This window comes from Drosophila nasuta, chromosome 2R (assembly GCF_023558535.2).
Source record: "Drosophila nasuta strain 15112-1781.00 chromosome 2R, ASM2355853v1, whole genome shotgun sequence".
NCBI lineage: Eukaryota > Metazoa > Arthropoda > Insecta > Diptera > Drosophilidae > Drosophila > Drosophila nasuta.
The window spans coordinates 19,053,341-19,075,286 of NC_083456.1; the positions used below are offsets into that span (position 1 = coordinate 19,053,341).

Sequence of the window (21,946 nt, forward strand, 5' to 3'; positions counted from 1 at the left end):
ACTTAGCAGCTATGCTGATAACAAGCCGATCAGCAGACACAATTTGAGACAAACAATCACAATTTTGCTCTCTTCTTGACGCTCTTTCTAAATGAAAAGTTCTCTTTGCGTTCTTAATGCGTAGCATTTTAATGCTGCCTTTGCTCGCAGTTGTATGTTATTCTTACTCTCCTTCCAAAATGTTTGATGAGACTTTAATGACCCGTTGTGGTTTTGTTCGATGCAACTTAAAGCAACACTTTAATAAATTATATTGCATTGCATACTTTTAGGCTGGGACTAATTAACGACGACATGGTAAACCACATTTGTTCACGCCAAAATCATAAATTTAAAATCACAAACATACAATTTTTAATATATTCAAAATAAATAGAGTCTGCATATAAAAATGTATTTACGTAAGAGGAATATGTTTGAACCAAATTTACATATTTGCGAATTTTGCCAATGATAAAAATAAATCTATATTGTGAACTAGATGCATATATTTAAGTAGAAAATATATGTTTGTTATTCATTATTGGAATATTTGCATTCTGACTAAATTATTCTTATCTTTTTAATTATCAGCTGTGTGTTTCTTTTTTAATTTCTAATTTGATCAAGCTTTCCAAACACTTTCAATGGCAATATTTTATATTTAATGCTTTTCAGTGTATATTTTTAGTAAACTTTGCATTTAAAGCAAATGTTGGAAAATTTTTTTAATTTCAAACCAATTAAGACAATAAAAGTTGGAAAAACAACCACATTGTGTTTGCAATATTTTTTAATTCTTATTCTCATTTTATAATTGTGTTTTAAAATCAAGTTGAACTTTAAAATTGCAAATTTTGAAGTAATTAAAAGTTAGTAAACAATGCTTTCTAAAACATTTTCTGTGTGCAATATTCAATTAATAACCTCGAAAGTATCGCGCTTTGTCAAGCTGCGAAGCGAATGCTGTTGTCATAATGTTCTCCACACTACTAATTTTATGCGTCTCCTGTTATGACAAATTTTCATTTCAAAACGAAATTTTATGGAAATTGTATTTGCGATTTTCGTCGTTTGTCGAAATGAAGTGCAATTGTTTACGTGTGTTGTTTTCATTCATAAAATGAAAGCACAAACGGAAGTGCTGCGTTGTTGAAAATGATGGCTCATTGTCTATAATTATAATTGGTCACTGTGGTGGTAAAAGGCTTTTCAAGCCTGCGCCCATTGAATTGACGACAAGGAAGAATGGTGATTAACTGTAATGGAAATGAATCACAAATCGTAATGTAGCTCAAAGTCAACAAAAGCTGTGAGCGCAGATAACACAGATATTGAGAGTGGGCAAAAGAGAGCCAAGAAGCGGCGGAGAGCATTGAATAAACAATTGAATTTAGAAACTTAACAACTTGCACAATACAAGCAAGAAAACCGAAACCGAAACCAACATCGAGTCGAGACCTGGCCAACAAAATGTAGAGCGCCAAAAGGAATGCGTTATCAGTACGTGGTGGTTAAGCTGATAAGATAAAAGTGTGGAGCATAAAACAGATAACGGCTAACGTTTCACAATCGAAACAAAAAAAAAAGAAAACGCTGACAGGTGGAGGCAGTCGACAGGTTTCGCCAACGCCCCAACTTCAGTCCTAACTGAGCGTGGCGCTGAATCGAACGTATTTTTCTGGCTCTTAAGGTTGGTAAAGTGGTCAACATCGATGAAAGGTGTTGAAAGAGTGTTGAGAGTGCGATAAGAATAATGAAATGCTGATAAGCTGCATGAATTGATGATGTCATCAAGTGAAAAACCCTTTTGATTGCTCAATTTGCAAGTGAAAAACTCATAAAATACAATATTTCCCAGTGTCATTTTGCATAATTTGCATTCTTTTCTTGTGTTATTTTACAGTGCGCCACGAAATACGTAAAAAAACGAAAACGAATCGAGAAAAAATACAATAAATATTAGATATAGTAGGTGATAAAAAGGAAAAGTGAGAATGCGCTTCAAACTGTTTGTGGTCTGTGCGCTGGCCTGCGGCTTCATGGCCTACGTGCTGGCCAACGAGAATGTATCAACGGAAGTGGAAGATCAAATTATAAAGACCGTGCCCGCGAATAAAGCACCCAAAATTGTTGAAGCTGCCGAATTTGTCGAGATTCCCGAGGAGCTCAAAACGACACCCGCTGTCAAAAAGGTCGACAAAGTGTCGCCACCCGCAGTCGCTCCAGCAGCAGCAAAGGCATCTTCTCCTGCACCAGCTGCGGCTAAGCCACAAGCCAAGCCAATTGTACAGGCAGCAGTGGCAGCGGCGGCGCCAATGAAGCTGTCGCCCGTTGCCTCGAGTCGCGGCACCGATGACATTTTAACTGTGGCTGGACTGAAGCCACAGGCCAAATCTGGGGCACTAGTTATGCCATTGGAATACCTTGGCGAGCTGTACGATGTGGATACCAGTGGCTACAATTGGGGTAAGTGTACATGAACAGTCCGACAAAACGGAGCGCTGAATCAGTTCACGCATTACTCATACGCCGTGTTGAGCGTTTGCTTTATCTTATCAGCGATAATGTTCGCTCACTTGCTAGCTTACCAATATTTGCTCGATAACTTGTTCGACTTTTGGCGACGCAATCCCAAGCAGGTGTCTGTGTCTGAGTTTTTGAGTGTATTGGAGAGTTTACTTGACTCTGCGTAAGTTGCCGTTTGGCTCTCGTAATTCACATTGCCAGTTTTGATAAGATAAAACTCACATATTCTGGCATTAAATGCTAACGAATACTTTTTTGTTTTTGTTTTCCAAACAAAACAAGCCACAGTCACTGAGAGAGCGAGGATGAAAGAGAGTTTAGTAAGCGTTCATTGGCAGCAATATAGTTAGCGGGGTCGTATTGAAAGTATGATTCAGTTTACAACAATTCTGATAAATGACAGCGCCTGGTGCTAAATTGTAATTGAAACAGAGAACGGAACTGCACAGTAAAAGGGTCCCGTTAAGGCATTAGTCAGAGCGCTGATTACGCACCTTGATTAAATATTTGTGTTATATAAATGCTTTCGAACGAAATTCTCGAGAATTTCTAGCTATTTTTTAGTTACTCATCGTTTGTCAATATGCTTATCAAAATATTTCGATTTTAGTTGCTATTCGTGCAGAGCAAAGTCGGAGTTTGTTTTATGCATTTTTATTTTATTTATGTCAAGTTCATTTAACTTATGTGAAGCATGATTAATGTCAATAGTTAGGGTATTCTATTTATTTCGTATTTATGGTCAAGTGGGGTTATCTTATGTTAAACATTGTGTGATTAATAACTAATAGTAAAAGCATTCTTTTTTTTTATTTTTTTTTTATTTATTGTCAAGTTTTGTTATCTTATGTTGAACATGGCGTATGAGTAATGTCTAATAGTTAGGGTATCCTTGGGAGCATGCACTAAATTAATAAATCGGTTGGTCAGTCGATTGCATATTCATGCACCCATTGAGATGCGCTGCTCGTACTCGGCAATGCGCAGGCGAACAGGGACAACGAGACTCAGGTCCTCCATCATGGCGTGACGTTGTGGTCGCAGCGTTGCAGCATTTGAGTTCTGACGCGAAATGGTCGCCCTCGATTTCTCCATTGAGGGTTTGCGACGCAATGAGCATTTGCGTTGCACGCCATTGTTGCCATAGGCTGTGGGCGGCTTTGCATTGGGAGTGGCAAACTGATAGGACGCTACATCAGGCACTGATGTAGCTGTTGCTGATGTTGTGGCAGCCAAGCGTTTGGGTTTAGGTGGCGGCACTAGACCGATGTTGCCGTTGCCATTGCCTGTGGTGGCCACGCCCATCGGACGACTGGAACGCAGCAGCGAGATAAAACGATTGTTGTTGTTAGTGTTTTGTGCAGTGCTGCGAGCGGATTCAAAGGTGTTGGTTAGCTTGTTGAAGAAGTTGATTTTGTCGCTGACACTGCGTGTGGTTTCATCATGACCCGCGGCCGCAACATCATCATCATCAGCAATGTGGCTGCTGGAAGTGAATGTAGCGTTGCAATCCTGTTGTTCCTGTCGTTGTTGTTGCTGCTGCAATGTGAATTGTGGGATGTGCTCATCGGAGCCGTTGTTGCGCTTGGACATTTCCAGCACTTTCTCTCGCAGCTCCATGGACCAACGCTTCTGGCTCTTGTAAAGCTGCGGTCGCAACTCTGGCAGCGGCTTCGCTATCGGTTTTGGTGTAGCCACCACATTCGCTTCTGGTCCGGTAATTGCCAATGCCAGTTCGCTGGTGAAGCGTGGCGTCGGCGGACGCGGCAAATGCTGCAAGTGTTGCTTGGCTGGCAATGGAGTCGAGGTAATGGGTGCAACAGCAACTGCAGTCGTCATTTCCTCCTCATCGATGTCCATTTCAAGCTCGCTGAAGCTTGTCGCTTCGATTACCGGCACTGCTGCGGGCAATTTGTAGTTGTAGAATTGAAAGTTGAACGTGCTAATGCTCATTTTGCGATGATGTCTTTACACGACGGCGTTTACAAACTGAATGTATGCCACTTCAAGGAAACGCTGCCCTTATATAGCTGCTACCACAGTTTGCTACCTGCATCCAGGAGGCAATTTACCTGTTCAGGTAGTTGTTCAATCACGATGCGGTGGCCTAAAAAGTTGCCCAGATTAATGCGACGTAAATCCTTGCCGCGAACTTGACTTGGCCAGCGTATTGCGTTTTCCAGGAATTAGGTAGCAAGCAAAAAGGAAAAAAGTAGGAGAATTGCAAAGGTTTCCAATGAACTGCAACCCGAGCACGCGAATTTTGCGTATTTTCCGCGCACCAATTTACCCGAATCCACGATGGGCAGGACCATAAATCAGACAAATGTCGCGGCAATTCGTTCGCTAATCCCCTGTCCCGATGTATCCTACCGCACCTAAAGTACAGCCAACAGTTTTGCAAAAACTCTTGTTCACATTATGCTGTGTTACCCAAAAAGGATTAGCGTGCCATGATAATATTTTATGGCCTGACAACTCTCGGCAGTCGCGATTCATAAATAGATTATAAACTCTCAAAAACTGATCCACAAATGTGACAGCTGTCGTTTCACAAAAAAAATCAAAATGGAAAAACTGGCGAAATTTTATGAGTTTCCTGGTTTTAGAAAACTCACAATTTTCGAAATCAACAGCAACTATTAATTAGCCAACTGCTGTCATCGACAATTATGGCGCATTATAAACACTCGCAAAATTCACTATTGAAAATCACTCTCTCAATACACTTAATTGATGGCTAAAAGAGTTCAGTTTGCAGTGCAGCTCAGTTTAATGGATAAAAAATTATGCTTCATTGCAAATTGATGCATTAATTGCCGCCTCATTGGACAACAACAACAACAACAGCACATGCCATTGTCATAAGGCAGTTAATGAAATATTAAGTACGCAATTAAATCACAATATTTCACTGTTTAAGACAATGGCCGAGCACTAGAGTGCTGTCAATTTTCATAACTTTAGAGGCTTTCAGCTGACAATAGGTTCTTTTATGAATTAAAAAAAAAAGTACGACAATTTTTTTTTTTATGGTAAAAGAATTTCCCAGAGACACATTAATAAATGAGTAAAATTCATTAGTGATGTTTGAATTGTAATTAGATAAAGTGTAAGCAAATTACCTTGAATTGTTTGTCGTTTGTTTGCAATGACTATTTATAATTGAAGGTCACAACTAATTAATTATGTTATTAAAATCCAATTCAATGTTGAAAGCCACTCAATCCACGCTTTCTTTTGATTAGCAAGAAATAGCTTTAATATTTAATGCACACATTGTAAATTTGCCAATTTAATAATATTATACTACCATACTTCGACTTCAATTTAAAATCATATTCAACACACACTTTTTAAACCACAAATATGCCGCAATCTTTAGGTTTGCTACAAGTACAATTGCAATTTATTGTGCAAACTTGCCTTGTTGTTTGTGGCGCTCGACAATTGGTCAGCTTAAATTGCCTTTAAAAAGGCAACGCCACAAGCAACAACAACAAAAAGAAATTAGAAAGAAAAATGTGTGGCAACAGAGAATGGGTAGAGAAAAAAGTGGCAAGGCAAAAGAGAACACACGGAAAATTGTAGCTGCCACAAGTTGGCAAAACTGAAATGAATATTAACTGTGACCTTTAATAGCTAAGTGCATGAGGTGGATGGGGCGGAGGCAGGAAGGAGGGGGCAACGAGCACGGAAGACAGTGTGCGGAGTTGCAAGCACGAGGCAGCAATTTTGTAAGTGAGTCAGCAGGAAGCTGCAAGAACTTAAGACGGGGCGAAGGCAAAGGCGAAGAAGTGGCAAGCCGACAGAAGACAGAACCGAGCCGAGCTTGTGGCAGGCAGCAGCATGTAGAAGATTGCAAGTGGCAACTGGGAAAGTTTTAAGTTTATGTGCCGCCCACAGAATGCATCCGGCCTAAATTGAAATGCAGTATAAGGCAAGAAAAAAAGTGTTTAGGCAATGTTCTGGGTTGGGTTGGGTTGGGTCTAAGTTTCTTGGGCTTCTGGCGGAATTGAATACGTAATCTCTCTGAGGATTAGGTGTTGAAATTTGAAATTATTACGTTTATAATTGCGCCAGCGTCCGCACGCACTCGCTGTTGACTCGACTTTAATGTGTACTTATCGTTACGTGTTGCAGATCCCAACAACAATGTGGCGCCACCGGATACGGCCTCAACCGCTGCTGGTGGTTATACAATTACCTCCGCCCGTCTCGCCGAGCTGCGACAAAATTTCATGTACTGGTTCTTCGACAAGGACATGTATGGTGGCCGTGGCGACTATCAGTTTGACATTCATGCCTCGATGACGCAGCTGCACAAGAATCTGAACTTCCAGATGCCCTTCTACGGCTTCCGTTTCAACTACACACGCGTAAGTTTGCCTGAACTCTTCCCTCGATGATGATGATGTTGATGACTCACAAATGTTGATTACAGCTCTCGCTTAATGGCTACTTGGAGTTCTCTGACCCACCCGAGTATCTCACCTATCCACTGGTGTTCCCCATCAAGGACTGGCCGGTTAAACGGGATCCCTCGTTCATGGGAATCTTCTTCAGCAAGTGCCGCGTTGGCCGCATCTATCCCACTGATATCGACCAGCGTACACCCGGCGTTTACTGGCGGTGAGTTAAAATGTTTGACTATCTCTATTTGCTTCCGACATGTGCTGCTCGTTTGCATTTATAATCACAATTATTGTTGGCTTCTTTGCCCATTTGCATATTTAAAATCACTTCAAGCATCACACACACACACACTCTATCGCCTGCTGTTTTTTCTCCGTTTTGTTTAGTTTAGTTTCAGGATTTCTGTTGCATACACGCACACACACACATTGTGCAGCATGTTTGCGCAATGGTCGAGCTCCATTTCCGCTTGCACATTGTGTGCAAGTATTCGTATTCATACTCGCAAACTCGTTGTTATTGTTTCTGACTAGTTACTGTCATTTATTGCCACAGCATTTCTGCATTGTTTGCACGACAACCACCTGGCTCCGGCTCCGGCTTTGGTTCGGTTCGGACTAGGGTTTGGGTTCTGGGCGTATTTTGGGGGCGAGGTTGTCGGTTGGCTTGTGCGCCGTTCCGCTATCTGCCTCGTATTTGTTACCCACTGAGCTGTCAGTGTTGCTGATTTCAGCAACAGTCATTTCTGCGTGCATCCATTTCAAAATGTCGACCACACCGAGCACACAGGTGTGTGGCAGCCAACAGAGCTGGCTAGCTAAATGACCTCCAAAAAAAGGCTAATTGACTCTATGAAAAATTTAAACAAATTGCTGTTTAAATAATACTTGTTCTTGCCTCAAGATTTGTCTAAAATCTGTTGCTATTTTAACATAATGCAAAATTAAATGCTAAAACGTTGCACAAAAAGGATTATTTTTTGTATGACAAATTTAAAGAAATTAGACTTTAAATGATACTTTGTTTTTGCCTCAAGAATTGTGATACCTAAATTTTAAGGCAAAAAGTAGTAATTATAAGATTGATAAATTTGAAGAAATCAGAGTTAAGGTAATACTTGTATTTTCTTAAGAATTATCTAAAGTCTTTAACTATTTTAAAGTGAAATTCTTTGAAAGAAAAATGTATAGACAGAACTTTAACTTATACATGTTTTTGTCTTAAGAGACGTCCAAATCATTTGCTATTTAAAAGCAAAATTTAGAGCTGAAGCTTTGCCCACAAAACAGCTATTGCAGCTGTCAAGTCTAGCTAGTTTTTGGCTTATATAAATACACACGTCTGCACTGCTGTCATTTGATATCGATGCCAACTCGAGCCCATCACGTGCGAGTATACGAGGCAATTTCATTATGTCGACGCCATCGGGAGCTTGGTGTTCGTTTATTTTTTTGTTTGGCTCTACTCGAGCTCAGTAAGGCTCTGGGTTTTGGTGGGCATTGCATTTTTCATTGCCATGCAACTGGAGCATCATTGGCAGGAACCAAATGGATGAGTAAATTGGATATTCAACGCCCAAATGCCTCGCCTGCTTTTCGCTGACGTTGTGCAACACAGTCCATAAAGGTGGATATTTTACATAAAGCCCATTTTGATATTTTGTTTTCACTAATTTCGGGAATAATTAAATTCACTTGTGACTGCACATTTGCCAAAAACCCAAAATGTTCATGGTACATGCACTAAAATTATGCGTTCAACTTTTTGTTTTGCTGTTTATGCAAATGAATATTCCATTTCGTTGGCCTTGCTGACACACACACACACACACACGCAGACATAGAATATATCCTTTCAACTTTTAGCACTGCCAAGCTTTGTATTGTAATTACCGAAACAAAAATATAATAAAAGCAGAAACAGAAAGAGAGAGAGAGAAAGAGAGAGCTAGAGATATTGCATTAATTAGCCGCACCGTTGTCAACATCTAAATCTAGCCTAAAGTTTTTTGCCATGTTGTTGGCATATTTCTTTTGACTTTTATTTGCGTTATGCTTGAGAGAACATTTAACACATTGAAAACAAGGAACAATTCAGCGGTTGCTGGTATGATTTATATGCTCTTGCTTTAGCTAAACTCTCTGGCTTACAAAAAAGATGACAGATAGCCCATAAATAACATTGAATTGAAATTGTTAGGAAAAAAGTGGGACATAATCCAATAATACAGTTTAGTAAAAATGCTGAAAAATCTTCTATGAATATTATCACGCGACCATCTCTAGCTGCCTGGAGGTCCGAGTTGGCCAGTGAATGTCCAGCTGTCGACAAATTGGTGCGACAAAGCAATTAACGGGCTGTAAAGCGCATTTGTTGAGCAGGGAGACAGAGAAAGAGCGCACTCTAGTGAAAAACTCAGCGAAAAAAGAGAGCGAGGCGATGCGATGCGAGACAATATGACAATAGTAGTATGTGTTGTAGCCACGGCACGTCCAATGCATTTTCATTTTCCATTGCCATTTGCCATTTCCACTTCCATTTCCATTTTCATAGTTTTCATTTAGATGTCGAACAATATGTCAAACCAGCAAACGCCGACGCGCAGCCCTTTAAAAATTGTTTGAAGGGCAGTGAATTAAGCGTGGGCGCTTGGTCCAGTTTGGTGGACGGGTTTCACATTCTGGCATTTAATTGTCTTGGCAAAAATGCTGCTCAAAACTTTGATATGTGTGTCTGTGTGTGTAGATGTGTGTGGGCAGCCATTGCAATGGCTGGAATTTAATTTAAATAACTTTGCAAAGAGCAAAAAAAACAGGGGGAATTCCCATAGCAGAACAACGTCAATTTTAATGGATGCAGAAGCAGAGTAAATTCCAGTTACAGAACCCCATCGCACATCAATTTAATTACACGCTTAACGAATGCTTCCAGGATTAGCCCAAACCAAAGTCGATTGGCAACTGCATTACGCATACGCCACGTGGCGTCGCTTAACTCTGCTGCGAACTTGCCAAGTTTTGTTTGCACTTCACTTTTTTGCGTGCCATGCAGGGCTTGACCATTAAATGTGCGTTGAACGCACGATTAATTACACACGCTTATGAAATAAAAAGCTGGCAACAACAAGTCGAAGCTTAGATGTTCTACCAAAAAGTTGTGCATGTAGTAAAACGCTTTTAAATTGCGAATTTCTTCTGAAGTACGTGATACTCGTTTTGGTAGGGTATCCAGCATTATGCCCTTTTGCTAGCAAAACTTTCTCAAAAGTGTTTGTTAAGCGTTCAAGTGTGTAAATCAGCGGCGTTGAGCTTTTAATTGTTGTTTGCCAAGGGCAAGCAACACAACGGCGATAATTCTCTGTGGGCGTGGCGCAATTAAAACATTATGTTGAGGGGCGTTTGCACGTTCATTTCCATGCCGAATGTTCAGCACAATTAGACTGGTCAACACGCTTATTCCATGCTTAGTATTGCGTCTCGAGTTGATCTCTCTAGAGTCCTGTGCTGTCTGCATCTCTTTAAAGTTCATGCCGAATATTCGACAATACTTAAGTTGATCAACTTTTCGTCTGTGTCTGTCGTTGGACCATTTTGTTGAACTATTTTTCTTTTACGATTGCGAGTACTACTTTTGAGCACAGAGCTGAAAGACGGGCAAAGACGTAGCATTCCGTGCAGCGTATATGCAATTTTCGCCATTTTCTTTAAGTACGGCCATTGTTTCACTTTCATTTACACACACATACAGATATACAGAGCAAGAGATGAAATTGGGCCAAAAGTAAAAGAAAAGTTAGACAGAGACGTTGAGAAGGATGTCGGACTGTTTCATGCAAAACTGTGAAAAAGGCATTTTAACCCAAAATGCAGACAAAACTGCGGCGTCGACGGCGCCCGAATGTATGCAATAAAGTACATAATGGCGTAGTTCAAGAACTGGCACGCCAAAGAGAGAGAGGAGAGAGGAGAGAGTGGAGAAGGGAAGGACTGTGGAGGTGGTTTTGCCTGTAAGAGACGCTGGCTGACGACTGGCAAAACGAGCAGCCCAGCGTTTGTTATATATGTGCCTTGTGAATTTCCATTACTTTTGTTGCTCTGTCGCTGTTACTGTGTGTGTGCTTGACTGTCTCTGTCTCTATGATTGTGTGCTTGTGTGTGTGTCTGAGAGTGTATATTTAGCTTTTAGCTTACTTGCACGTGGAACTCGTTGGCTTGGTTTGACATGGCTGCTGCGCGCGCATTTTTAGGCTGTGTGACAATTTTGCCATCTTTCTCACAATTTTCTTTTTCTTTTCATTTTTTTTTTATTTTTATTTTCTTTTTTGTCTATTTCGGCTTGAATGTCAATTGCAGACATTTAAAGTTTCATGGCAAAGGCAGCTGAGCCCCGAGTTAAGGTTGCTTGGTAGGTGGGGCAAACAAATGATAAACTATGCAAGTGCATGTGCATGTGTCTCTGTGTGTGTGTGTTCAGTTGTCTCTTTGTGGTGTGAGGTTTTTACTATGTGGTTTTTCTGCTTGCCTTTATACACATTTCTACCCAGTAAACATGGGCATGAATAGCAAAGGATTATCACAAGCAATCTATCAAACTTTAAAGTGTTGCTCCCTTTCTCTCTCTTTGCATAAACTTTTACTTGATTAATATATTTATTTTACGTAGCTTGTAAAAATTACCAAAAATGATGTTAAACTTTTTGACGAGTTCCTTAAATTTTGTGCTTTATTTTTAAGGTATTCAAGAGTCGTGCACAGTTCATATTCCGTTTAGTGTTTGTTTGTGCTGTATGGCTTCTATTTTAACATCATGCTGGCACTTTTTGCGGCTGTGTGTGCTGGCCTTTTTTGGCTGTTGGTTGCGCTAACAATGTGGACAGCATGTGTTTTCAGTCTGTTGAGGCTAAAATGCAATTTATTTTCGATTGCCAGCTGCTGTCAGTTATAATTTATGAGGGCCCTAATTGCATCAAAATACTCGTACCGAGTAGGAGGACGTGTACTTGTTAACTAGCAAATAGGCTGATGAAGGGAATGCGAGCGAGTTTAGTTTATAGAATAATGTGATGGCAATTTCATGTATTTTATCTACATTTATAGCAATTTATTTGCATATGATTTGCGCGTTGAATTGTAAATAAATAAATGTTGCTCATACGCCGCGTTGTGTGCAACGCAGCTGTGTGATGAATGCACATCATGAATACACGAGCACACTGTAATGTTTTTTCCCAGTTTGCTGTGCACTTTGGTGGCAGCTACAGCGGTGTCGACTCCTACTGCTGCTGTTGCTGTTGTGTTTGCTTTACTCGTATGGTAGTTTTTACCATCGAGGGAATCGATAAATTGTTGCATGGCTGCATAAATGCAAATAGTGCACAGACTCGTACATTTATCAATGTTGCAACTTACACTCAACACATGCTGCACAAACAACAAACATTTCAATTTTTTCGATTTGTTTCGTTTCGCTTCGACTGCCATAAATATTTGCAATTTCATTTAATTGCAAAACTCTTTGTTTGCGAGCTCTTCGCTTTGTAAAGCTTCAAAGGACTCCAAAATGAAAATACGAATAAAGTACATATATCAGTGTCATCATAAATATTGTTTTATTCAATATTATGTTTCAATAATTAATGCACATTCAACTAATAAATAAGAGTCTTATCGTTGATTAGAGTATTAAATGCAGCAATTTACGGACAGTTAATAAATAGTTTAAATTGTTTGAATATCCTCAGGATTGCTAATCGACTTTAATTTTTCGTATCTTAAAACTCAGTTTATGGCTGCCTGCAACAAATTGCCAAATGAAAATTGAACAAGACAAGCAAGCAAGGGGCAAAGTTTGCCGGCGTGCGTTGTGTGTAATGAATAATTAAGGAAAATAAATCATACGCAACGTTGTCAGAAACCACTTGAAAGTGTTCACGCTGCGTGAGAGCGCAGAATACGAAGAATCTGAATTAATATATGACCAAAAAAGGAAAAAAAAAGAAGAACATGCTTAAAAATCAGCAGTCTGGCCGTGTGCTGATTTATATGCCAAACATCAAATCCATTTATCTTCATACTCGTGCAGAACTCCGACGCCTTAGAGGATTCCCAGCCATTGATTTGATTTCGCATTAGACTCATACTTTTTTTTATGTATTTATACTTTATATACTTTTGATACTTATGCATATCTGCATATCATATATATAATATTTTCAGTGTGGTACGTGATCTAATGGGACGCACGGACCGTTTTGGTGTCGAGGTGCGAGAGCGCACCATGTGGGATATTCGCACTGGCGTTGTGGGTGCTGATACCTTTGTGCCCAAGCACGTTGTGATCGCCACCTGGAAGAATGTCTCCTTTGCCGGCGGCATTGACAACTCGCTTTTTACGGTAAGTTGCTGCTGACAACAACACTTGAAACTTTGTGGTAAACTAAATTTTCATTTCAACTTGCAGACAAACACATTCCAAATGGTTTTGGCCACCGATGAAGTCTACACATATGCCATCTGGAACTATGCGGTGCTTAATTGGTTGTCGCATACTGAAGCTGGCGGCGATACGACCAAGGGCGAGGGTGGCACTCCAGCATATGTAAGTCACATAATTAAAGTTCTTCTTCTGCTTAAGTATTTTAGGTAAAGTCTTGGCATTCACAACCACATTCAAAGTCGCAGTCGCAGTCGCATTCGCAGTCGCACTCGCACTTAATTAAACACTTTACACAAAAGGGAAATTCACTTACACACAGCTCCCTGGCTCCCTCACGCTCTCTCGGAGACGAGCACAAAAGCACGCGAGCAAAACAAACGGCGCAATTTTCATTAATGGTTGCCGAGCAACCAGCGGGCAAAGTTTTGTGCACAGTGTTTCACAGTTTCAGTTTGCGAATCACTTTTCAGTTGCCGCACATTTAATGCATTAGTTGCATGTCATAATTTGTGTTGCAAAACTGAAAATTATCTCGACATCAAGCAATGCAATTTTCATTCTACTATTGTCTTCTGACATATCTGTGACCAGATGTGCAGACATGAGCAAAGCAATGTCAACAAGTTTTACTCAAGCGCATTAAAGTTGTCACTAACACGAATGAACGCAAGATAATATTGAGTCTCTGTTTAGTCACATTTAATCAAACCATTAAAGAGAAGATATATAATTTAAGTGCCAGTAAATTGATTAAACAACATTGTTTTAGAATATTTACTCTAAAACAATAATTATTAGAGAGCATGCGGCAGTCGCATTTCGCTTTTAATTTTGTTTGCTGCTCGTTTACATTTTGGTTATTACAACTTATATTAATTAAGCATCCAGTTAGAACTTTGCCTACATGATTGCAAATTGTTGCGCAAATTGAATTTGCAATTTATAACATTTGGTCAAAAGTTTCAAATTGCACAGACCAGACAACCACTTGTTTTGTAAATTAATTGGAATTCAAATTTATTGCATATACAATTACCGAAATAGGGGAAAGGTTGTGCTCATCAAAACTGTTTGTTTTATGTTTATGCAGGTCGGTTTCAACGCTGGCAACGGCACCCAGGCTTATGAGTATAAACCTTACAGTCAGAACATGGTCATCAGGGACTTGGCCAATCGTGGTTGGGGCAACGGTTTCCCAGGCCGACATATTTTCCGCCTCGATGAACAAATTCTAATCGGCTCGTGCAACAAAGATATAGGTGCGTATACGTGATATGGTGTAATGGTTGAAATACTAAAATATGTTGTAATATTTACAGATGCTGCTCTGCTGCCACTGACCTTTGCTCCCGAGTCGGGGAACATGTTGGGTGGCCAAGTGGTCAACATAACTGGACCCTGCTTCGATCCTGATATACGCGTCACCTGCCATTTCGATACCGAGTCTGTGCTGGGCACCTACGTTGATCGCAATCGTGTGATTTGTGTGCAGCCCTTCCTTAAGGCCGAGGGTTATATTCGCTTCCAGATCTCGGTGGGCACTCAGCGTTTCAAGTGGCGTGGAAAGTACTTTGTGGAGACACCCGCCGCAGCCACCGAGAAGATTTTCTTTGCCACCGACGATGTGCACAAGAAGAATCCCAACGAGATTCGCATTACCTGGAATGCCTTCAATTTGACGTCGAATGCCAACGCGAATGTTATGATTTCACTGTGGGGTTATCGTGAAACAAAAATCGAACCACAACTCGAATACATTGATGTCATCGAGGCCAGTCTGACAAATACGGGCAGCTATGTGATCACACCCTCCAATTACCTCAACCGCCACAACATCAACAATGACATGCAGTTTGGCTTCCTGCAGATCAATCTGACCCAGCCCGACCAATACTCCAACCTGGCGCTTAGTCCGTAAGTACACTAAGTGCTGATGTTATCTATCATACGCCACGTTGTCCAGCGCTTTTTAGCTTGCTCTGGCTCCGGCTCCGGCTCCAGCACCGGCTCCGGCTCTGTGTTTATTATGTTTTAATTGACTTTTAGTTGTGTCAGCTGCCCAGCCCCCCTGTGTCGTTCATATTTTTATTCAATTTGCCACAGCAATTTCAAAGAGCTGTCCTCAGTCAACTCTAGCCATCGACCTTCGGGCATTGGGGACCAATCAGTTTGCACAGTGCACTCTCCTCTATCTCGGTCTCTGTTCTCTGGTGGCGTGCCGTAGACGACGACAGTTTGTAATTACAGGCATTGGCTAATCAATAGCTTAGCGAAATGTGTTTTCGATGGCCGCAGCTACTTGCCACTTAACTCAGAGTGTTGCGCTACTGTCCTCATTTGCATGATGGCTTAAGCCTTTTTCTTATTTAACTTTACAACCACTTCACATACCCTAACGAGTAAAAATTACTCGTTGACTGTCTACAAATGTAGAACATATTATTAGTGTTAATTAAAAATTCTCCAAAAGTTTCTCAACTCGATTTAGAAATAGACAAAGTCAACTCTTAATTTTAGCATATATAATATTTTAAATGGAGTTTCAACTCAGAGTATCAACCAGTCGTGGTTTTCTATGCGTTTCGTATTTTGTAATTATTTCGCACTTAAACTCGAAGTATTTGAAGCTGCTCAAGGCTCATAAAAAACGACTATAATAAAAATTACAAGCTGCCGAGGAAATTCTTTCTCAAACTGCAATATAAATACTGCGAATAATAGAAATAGCTTTGGCATGTTTTTTTTTGCGCCCCAGTTATCCCCCCATGTTATAATCGAGTAGCTGCATAAAAGTTTTGTTGAATTTTTAATGATTACTTCTGCAGACTTTTATATTAAGTTGAATGCGAGGCAGAAAATTTAAATTCACTAGCGAATTTTCTGTGCGAAAATTGGCCCAATTGGCAGCGGGCTAAAAACTCTTATGTTTGGGATTTAAGTTTATGATGCCTTTGGGTGTCGTTACATTCTACTTGGAGCCACGTGGCTCTCTGTCTAGCTGGTTGGTTAGCTGCCTGATATATAGTATTTCAGTTTTTTAGTATTTAATTTGTATTTGATGAGCAACACGCGCCACAGTCGAAACGTATGCGAAATGCACTTGAAAATGTTTTCATTTCATGCGCAAATATTAGTTTGAGCTTGGGCCCACAGTGCGTATGCTTGTTGTGTGTCGATACGAAATTGTAACTAAGAGTTTGTGTGCTTGTGTTAATTCTACAGCATCCTGTGGTCACGGCCCATTCCGCTGGCCTGGTATATGGCGCCCCAATGGGAGCAGAAGCATGGCAAACGTTGGCCCCGCGCTCTATGCGATAATTGGATCCGTGCCGACCGATTCCTCAGGTAAGTCAAGGTCCCAGGCAGGTCCTGCTAAGGCTGTGCCCCCTGCGGCTGCATTTACATTTTGTGCTAATTAAAAGCTGCCTAGTGTCCCCAAAAAACAAACGCTGGCCGCCTAATTAAGCAGACAGCTCGGCTTGTACCAAGCAAAAAAATTATCTAAATAATCTGAATAATACGAATTTGTAATACAGAAACTTTGCCGCCGACTTGCCGCTTTGTCCCTGCACCCTGGAGCAGGCTGTGCTCGATAAGGGTCGCTTCCGGCCGGATCGTGAGTGCGACAAGGACTCGAACCCCAGTTGCTTGCGTCATCGTGGAGCTATACATTGTGTGGTCAGCGGAACACCAGTGTAAGTTGACCTCATTCATTATGCATAATAGAAAACTTCACTATTATACATCCTATATAGTGCCCAAGGTGCTGAGCAGCAGTGTTGCTACGATCGTTATGGATTCCTGATGTTGACCTACGATCAAATGTGGGGCTCGCGTCCACGTCGTATTCACAACCTGGGCAAGATGCCGTGGAACGAGGCCAGCAAAGTGCCATCGCTTTCGATGTGGTTCCACGATATGCGTCCCTTCTACTCCTGCTGCTACTGGCAGGAAGAACAGGCTGTGGGCTGTGAAACCTATCGCTTTGAGCGTCGTCCTTCGCAGGATTGTGTTGCTTATCAGGCACCTGGTGTCGCTGGCGTCTTTGGTGATCCACATTTGATTACGTTTGATGGCACACAGTACACGTTCAATGGTTTGGGTGAGTTTGTGTTGGCTCGCAGCACCGATCAAAGCGAACGCTTTGAGGTGCAGGGTCGCTTCCAGCAGATGCCACCGAATTACTACGGCCAGGTGATGGCCACTCAGCTGACTTCGGTGGCCATGCGTGGCAATACAACAACAACAATTGAGGTGCGTCTGCGTCCACTGCACGCTCGCTGGCGTTATCGTCTGGATGTGCTTGCCGATGGCCGGAAGGTGTACTTTGATCGTGAGAGCTTGAAGTTCCAGCACTTTGATGGTGTCACCGTGTATACTCCAACGTATCTGCTAAATCAGTCACAGGTTGTGGTGCAGTTTGATGCTGGCATTGGCATTGAGGTCGTGGAGAACGAGGGCTTTATGACGGGTCGTGTCTTCTTGCCGTGGAAGTTTATTGTAAGTAATCATTATAAGCTTTCATTTTACACATTGAGGAATGATGATTTTAATGATTTTCTTCATGAAGTAAACTTATAAAAACATCATTAATATAGATTGATCAAAAGCATCATTAACATGCTTTCCTTTTCCATATTCTTACATCGAAATTTTCACTTCGTAAAACGATAATCATCATCACTGTTATTAATTTGTTTACTGCCTGCTTAACTCATCTGCTTGTAGAATAAAACTGCAGGCTTGTTTGGCAACTGGAGCTACAACAAGTTGGATGATTTTACGCTGCCCAATGGCCAAGTGGCCTCCATCAATACCAACGACATGCGCAGTCTGTACTACAACTTTGGCCTCAAATGGATGCTCACGGATCGCGATGTGTCTGGTGTGGGTGCAGCGTTGTTTACACGCGAGTTTGGACGCATGGCCAGCTACTATTCGAATGCCTCGTTTGTGCCGAACTTTGTGATGAACCCGGTTGATTTCTTGCCCGCCAATCGTAGCTACGATGTGGATCGTGCTGAGGAGTTGTGTGGCGAGTGTTCGCAGTGTGAATATGATTATGCAATGACGCTGGATCGAGATTTGGCGCACTTCACAAAGAACTATTACGAGACTTTGGTCAACATGCAGACGGAGAATGCACAGTAAGTAAAAGTGAAAATAAATCACTTTGTGCAGCTGTTAATTCATGAATTCCTTGCAGACGCGTGGTTTCCTGTGGCGTGTTACAAACGCCGCGCTTTGGACGCAAGCTCAGCTTTGACTTTATGCCTGGTGCAAAGGTTGCGTTCGAGTGCAATGAAGGTTTCATTTTGGTGGGTGATCAGCGTCGCGAGTGCTTGGCGAATGGTCTGTGGAATCTACCCGAATATGGCTACACCGAGTGTCTGCGTAAGTTTTGCACATCTTTTCATTTCACATTTTATTTTGTTGTTATTCTTGTTGTGGAATATTTTGCTCATCGTCAGCTATATTGCTGAATTGTTGCCCCTTCTTTTTCTTTGTTTTTGGTTGACCACGTACAGGTGAAGTGTATTACACGCGTCGTATCGCTTTCATTGCAATTGGCATTATCCTGCTCGTTATTGTCCCGCTGATGCTGTGCATTGTGTGCGGCGTCTATCGCTATCGTCAGAAGCAGTTGAAGGAGGATCCCCACTGGCAGATGCCTGTGCTGCCGCGTTCACGCGCCGGCTCGGCGCGCAATTTGCGTGTGCTGAACTATGATCCCGAAGACGATAGCGATACCGATGCGAGCACGCTGAAAAAAAGTAGGTCCTACGATAAAGTATATCGCACGAACGAACCATTACCGGGCAAACCGCAAATTGATTTTCCAGCTAAGAAATGGGATCTGGACATGAACGACGAGGATGTGACATCATCGGAAGGTAGTGATAATAGAACAAGCACAAAACGTGCCACGGACATTTCCTACATTAATAAAACTAACGCTGCCCATGCAACAGGTGAGAAACCCAAGCAGACCGGACGTCGCTCCCTCCGCTCTGGCTCCGGCACCGAACTGAATCACGATGGCACCGCCATCGATGATGAGGCTGGCCATCACGACGACGATGATGACTACGATGAGGGTGACATACACACGGGCACCGTCCATCCGGCTGGCTACCATCAGCCTCTATCGCCCGAGGAGGCCGACCACTTGCATCAGCAGCAATACAGCCCGACGTTCAGCGGTGTCGATAGTCGCACAAGTGGCGCCAGCTCCATCAACTACACGCCCCAGGCAGCAGCACAGAATCGCTTTGGCGGCGTGCCCGTGTTGCCCAATAACACGCAGTACTACAATAGGCCGCCATCGGGTGTGCCACAAGCAACTGCAGCTGCCACAGCAACGCCTGTGCGCATTGCGCCCACACAGCTGACGCAAGACAGTGGATTGCCCTCACCGCCGCTGCCGCATGCCACATCGCCAACGCCATCGGTGCAAAAGTCCACAGAGGTTTAGGACTTGCCACCAAAACTCATGCATTCCATACTACATTTGCCTAATGTGCACAGGCTACAAAGTTCAAATTTGTATAACTAATTTCATACACACACACGCATATAACATAAAACATTACTATTATACTACCTAATAATTATTGTACTTGTATTGTTTAACTTTGTAAATTGCCCACCTGTCATCATAATTTGTAATCGTAATTGTTTCTGCCGTTCTTCGACCATGACTTTTGCAATTTTCACCACTTACAAAACAATACAACATATATACTATAGTCCTATGCATAATGTATAACCCAAATAGCCCAAGAATATTAACTTTACTGTTTACTGTTTACATTTTATTATTTAAATATTTCATACAACACAAGGGAATTTGTTGTTGTTGGACATTTTGTACATTTTGCCACTGGTTACGAGTTAAACAATTATCTGTTTTTTGTCAATTGTAAAGTTCATCATTTAATAAATAATAAAATACTTTGTTAATACTAAACTTGTATGTTAAAGTTTCCCACAATTTTCAGCGTGCTCACATAATGCCAATTGTTACATGAAAGTTGACACCTCGCTCTGTTTTTTTGTCAAGTAAATTGAAAGTTTCCTCAGTACCTGCATCGATGATAATCCAGCGAATGCTTGTCAATTTTCTGTAATAATTTGCATAACGAGCAAAACCAAATTGCATTCACAATTCACACTACGCAACACACTTACGCACAGCTTCATAAATGTAGATAAACAAGCGATTGAAAGCACGAAATTAGTTCCTTGTATATATCATTTCAATGATTGGATATGAAAAGCACAGAAATATTTTAAAGCACTGAAAGTAAATTATTTATTTTAGAACTAAAAATACAAATAAATCGCTTTGACAACATTAAAAAAAAATTACATTAATATTTCAATGATTTTATACCTAATATTAAATTATTTGAAACCTTGAATATACTTTTGCAGTTACAAAAAATTATAAAGGGTTTATAAAATTTTATAACTTATATTATCAAGATAATAATGATTTCGACTAAGTTCTTAAATAAATTATATCAAAATTCAAATACTATTTTATCATAAAATTTTAATTATTATTCGATATTCGAAAAGAACTTGGCTGTTACAAAATTTGACTTTAGAGTTTTCGTAAATTTGTTTTGTTGCGTAGTGTAATGTGCAATGCAGTGCAAAGTGAATGCCACGAAATGTATAACGAAGCAATAGGGCCACAGGCAGAGACATTAATCTTGAGCTAACTGTCACGTGTTTCCCCCGCCTTGGACACGCCCCACGCCTCCACACTGTGGCACGCCCTGGGAGCACAGCACAAATGTATTGTGTGCATTACGCTGTTGTCAATCAATCTTGAGCAAATTGATGGACAAGTTGCTCTTACTTATGTGTGAGTATGTACGTATGTGTGTGTGAGCCTTATGTGTGTGTGTATGTGTGTGGGGCGTTGTCTGTCATGGTTTGAAAATTTCGCAGCATGACGATGCGCTCAAAAGTAGGCAACTAGTTTGATGCTTTCGATGCTGAAATGGATGGCCATGAATAGCTTTAGTAGGAAATGAAGACCCGAGTGCTTGATTAATTTATGAATATCATTTCTCAACTGGCAAAATACGTGGCCAACAAAAAACATTTGTTCGCATTCCACTTTCCGTTCATTTCTTTCATTTCTTCTTGTGGCTGCACCTTTAAACTCACGCCCTTGCAGGTCACGAAGAGCATTCGGCCCGGGTGGCAAGCATATCCCTGGGCATGGTATTGCTTATTGTGATTCCCTGTCTGCTGTTGCTCGTTTGCGGTGCAAATTATTGGATACGCGAGCAAATTGCCAAGGAGGAGGCCGAAGCAGCTGCAGCGTTGCTCCCGAAGTCCAAATGGAAGCGACCGGTGCGAATAGAGAATGGCAACGAGAATGCGAACGTGGAGATTTGATTATCGCGTTAATGAGGCGCGTAATGTGAATCATGTGATGGGATTTAACTGCTCGTTGTTCAATAAACCTAGACATAAACTATACTGCACTTGCTATTTATTTATTACCAATAAAAATGTAACTATACAAACTAATTCTCCGAATAAATTTATTAAAACACATTTTCAG

General features: G+C 41.2%; 2 protein-coding genes across 6 annotated transcripts; one reads left to right on the plus strand and one right to left on the minus strand.

Moving 5' to 3' along the window:
* The first annotated feature begins 1,585 nt into the window (after positions 1-1,585).
* On the plus strand, positions 1,586-21,884 carry LOC132784285 (protein mesh). Of its 5 annotated transcripts, XM_060789806.1 has the most exons (16): positions 1,587-1,672; positions 1,886-2,448; positions 6,652-6,887; positions 6,953-7,140; positions 13,140-13,317; positions 13,384-13,521; positions 14,450-14,618; positions 14,679-15,273; positions 16,582-16,704; positions 16,896-17,054; positions 17,115-17,859; positions 18,088-18,506; positions 18,566-18,753; positions 18,888-19,133; positions 19,203-19,253; positions 19,332-20,329. In XM_060789806.1, the coding sequence occupies exons 2-16, from the start codon at positions 1,977-1,979 to the stop codon at positions 19,832-19,834; spliced, it is 4,410 nt and encodes a 1,469-aa protein (XP_060645789.1). In that variant the 5' UTR covers positions 1,587-1,672; positions 1,886-1,976; the 3' UTR covers positions 19,835-20,329. The 5 variants fall into 5 exon arrangements, with proteins under 5 accessions (XP_060645790.1, XP_060645789.1, XP_060645788.1 ...); XM_060789805.1 differs by having other exon boundaries at positions 18,888-19,253; XM_060789804.1 differs by having other exon boundaries at positions 19,203-20,329.
* LOC132786597 (protein bottleneck) lies at positions 3,399-4,472 on the minus strand. The gene has a single exon (XM_060793158.1). It carries the CDS (start codon positions 4,459-4,461, stop codon positions 3,451-3,453), a length of 1,011 nt encoding a protein of 336 aa, XP_060649141.1. The 5' UTR covers positions 4,462-4,472; the 3' UTR covers positions 3,399-3,450.
* Positions 21,885-21,946: the final 62 nt, after the last annotated feature.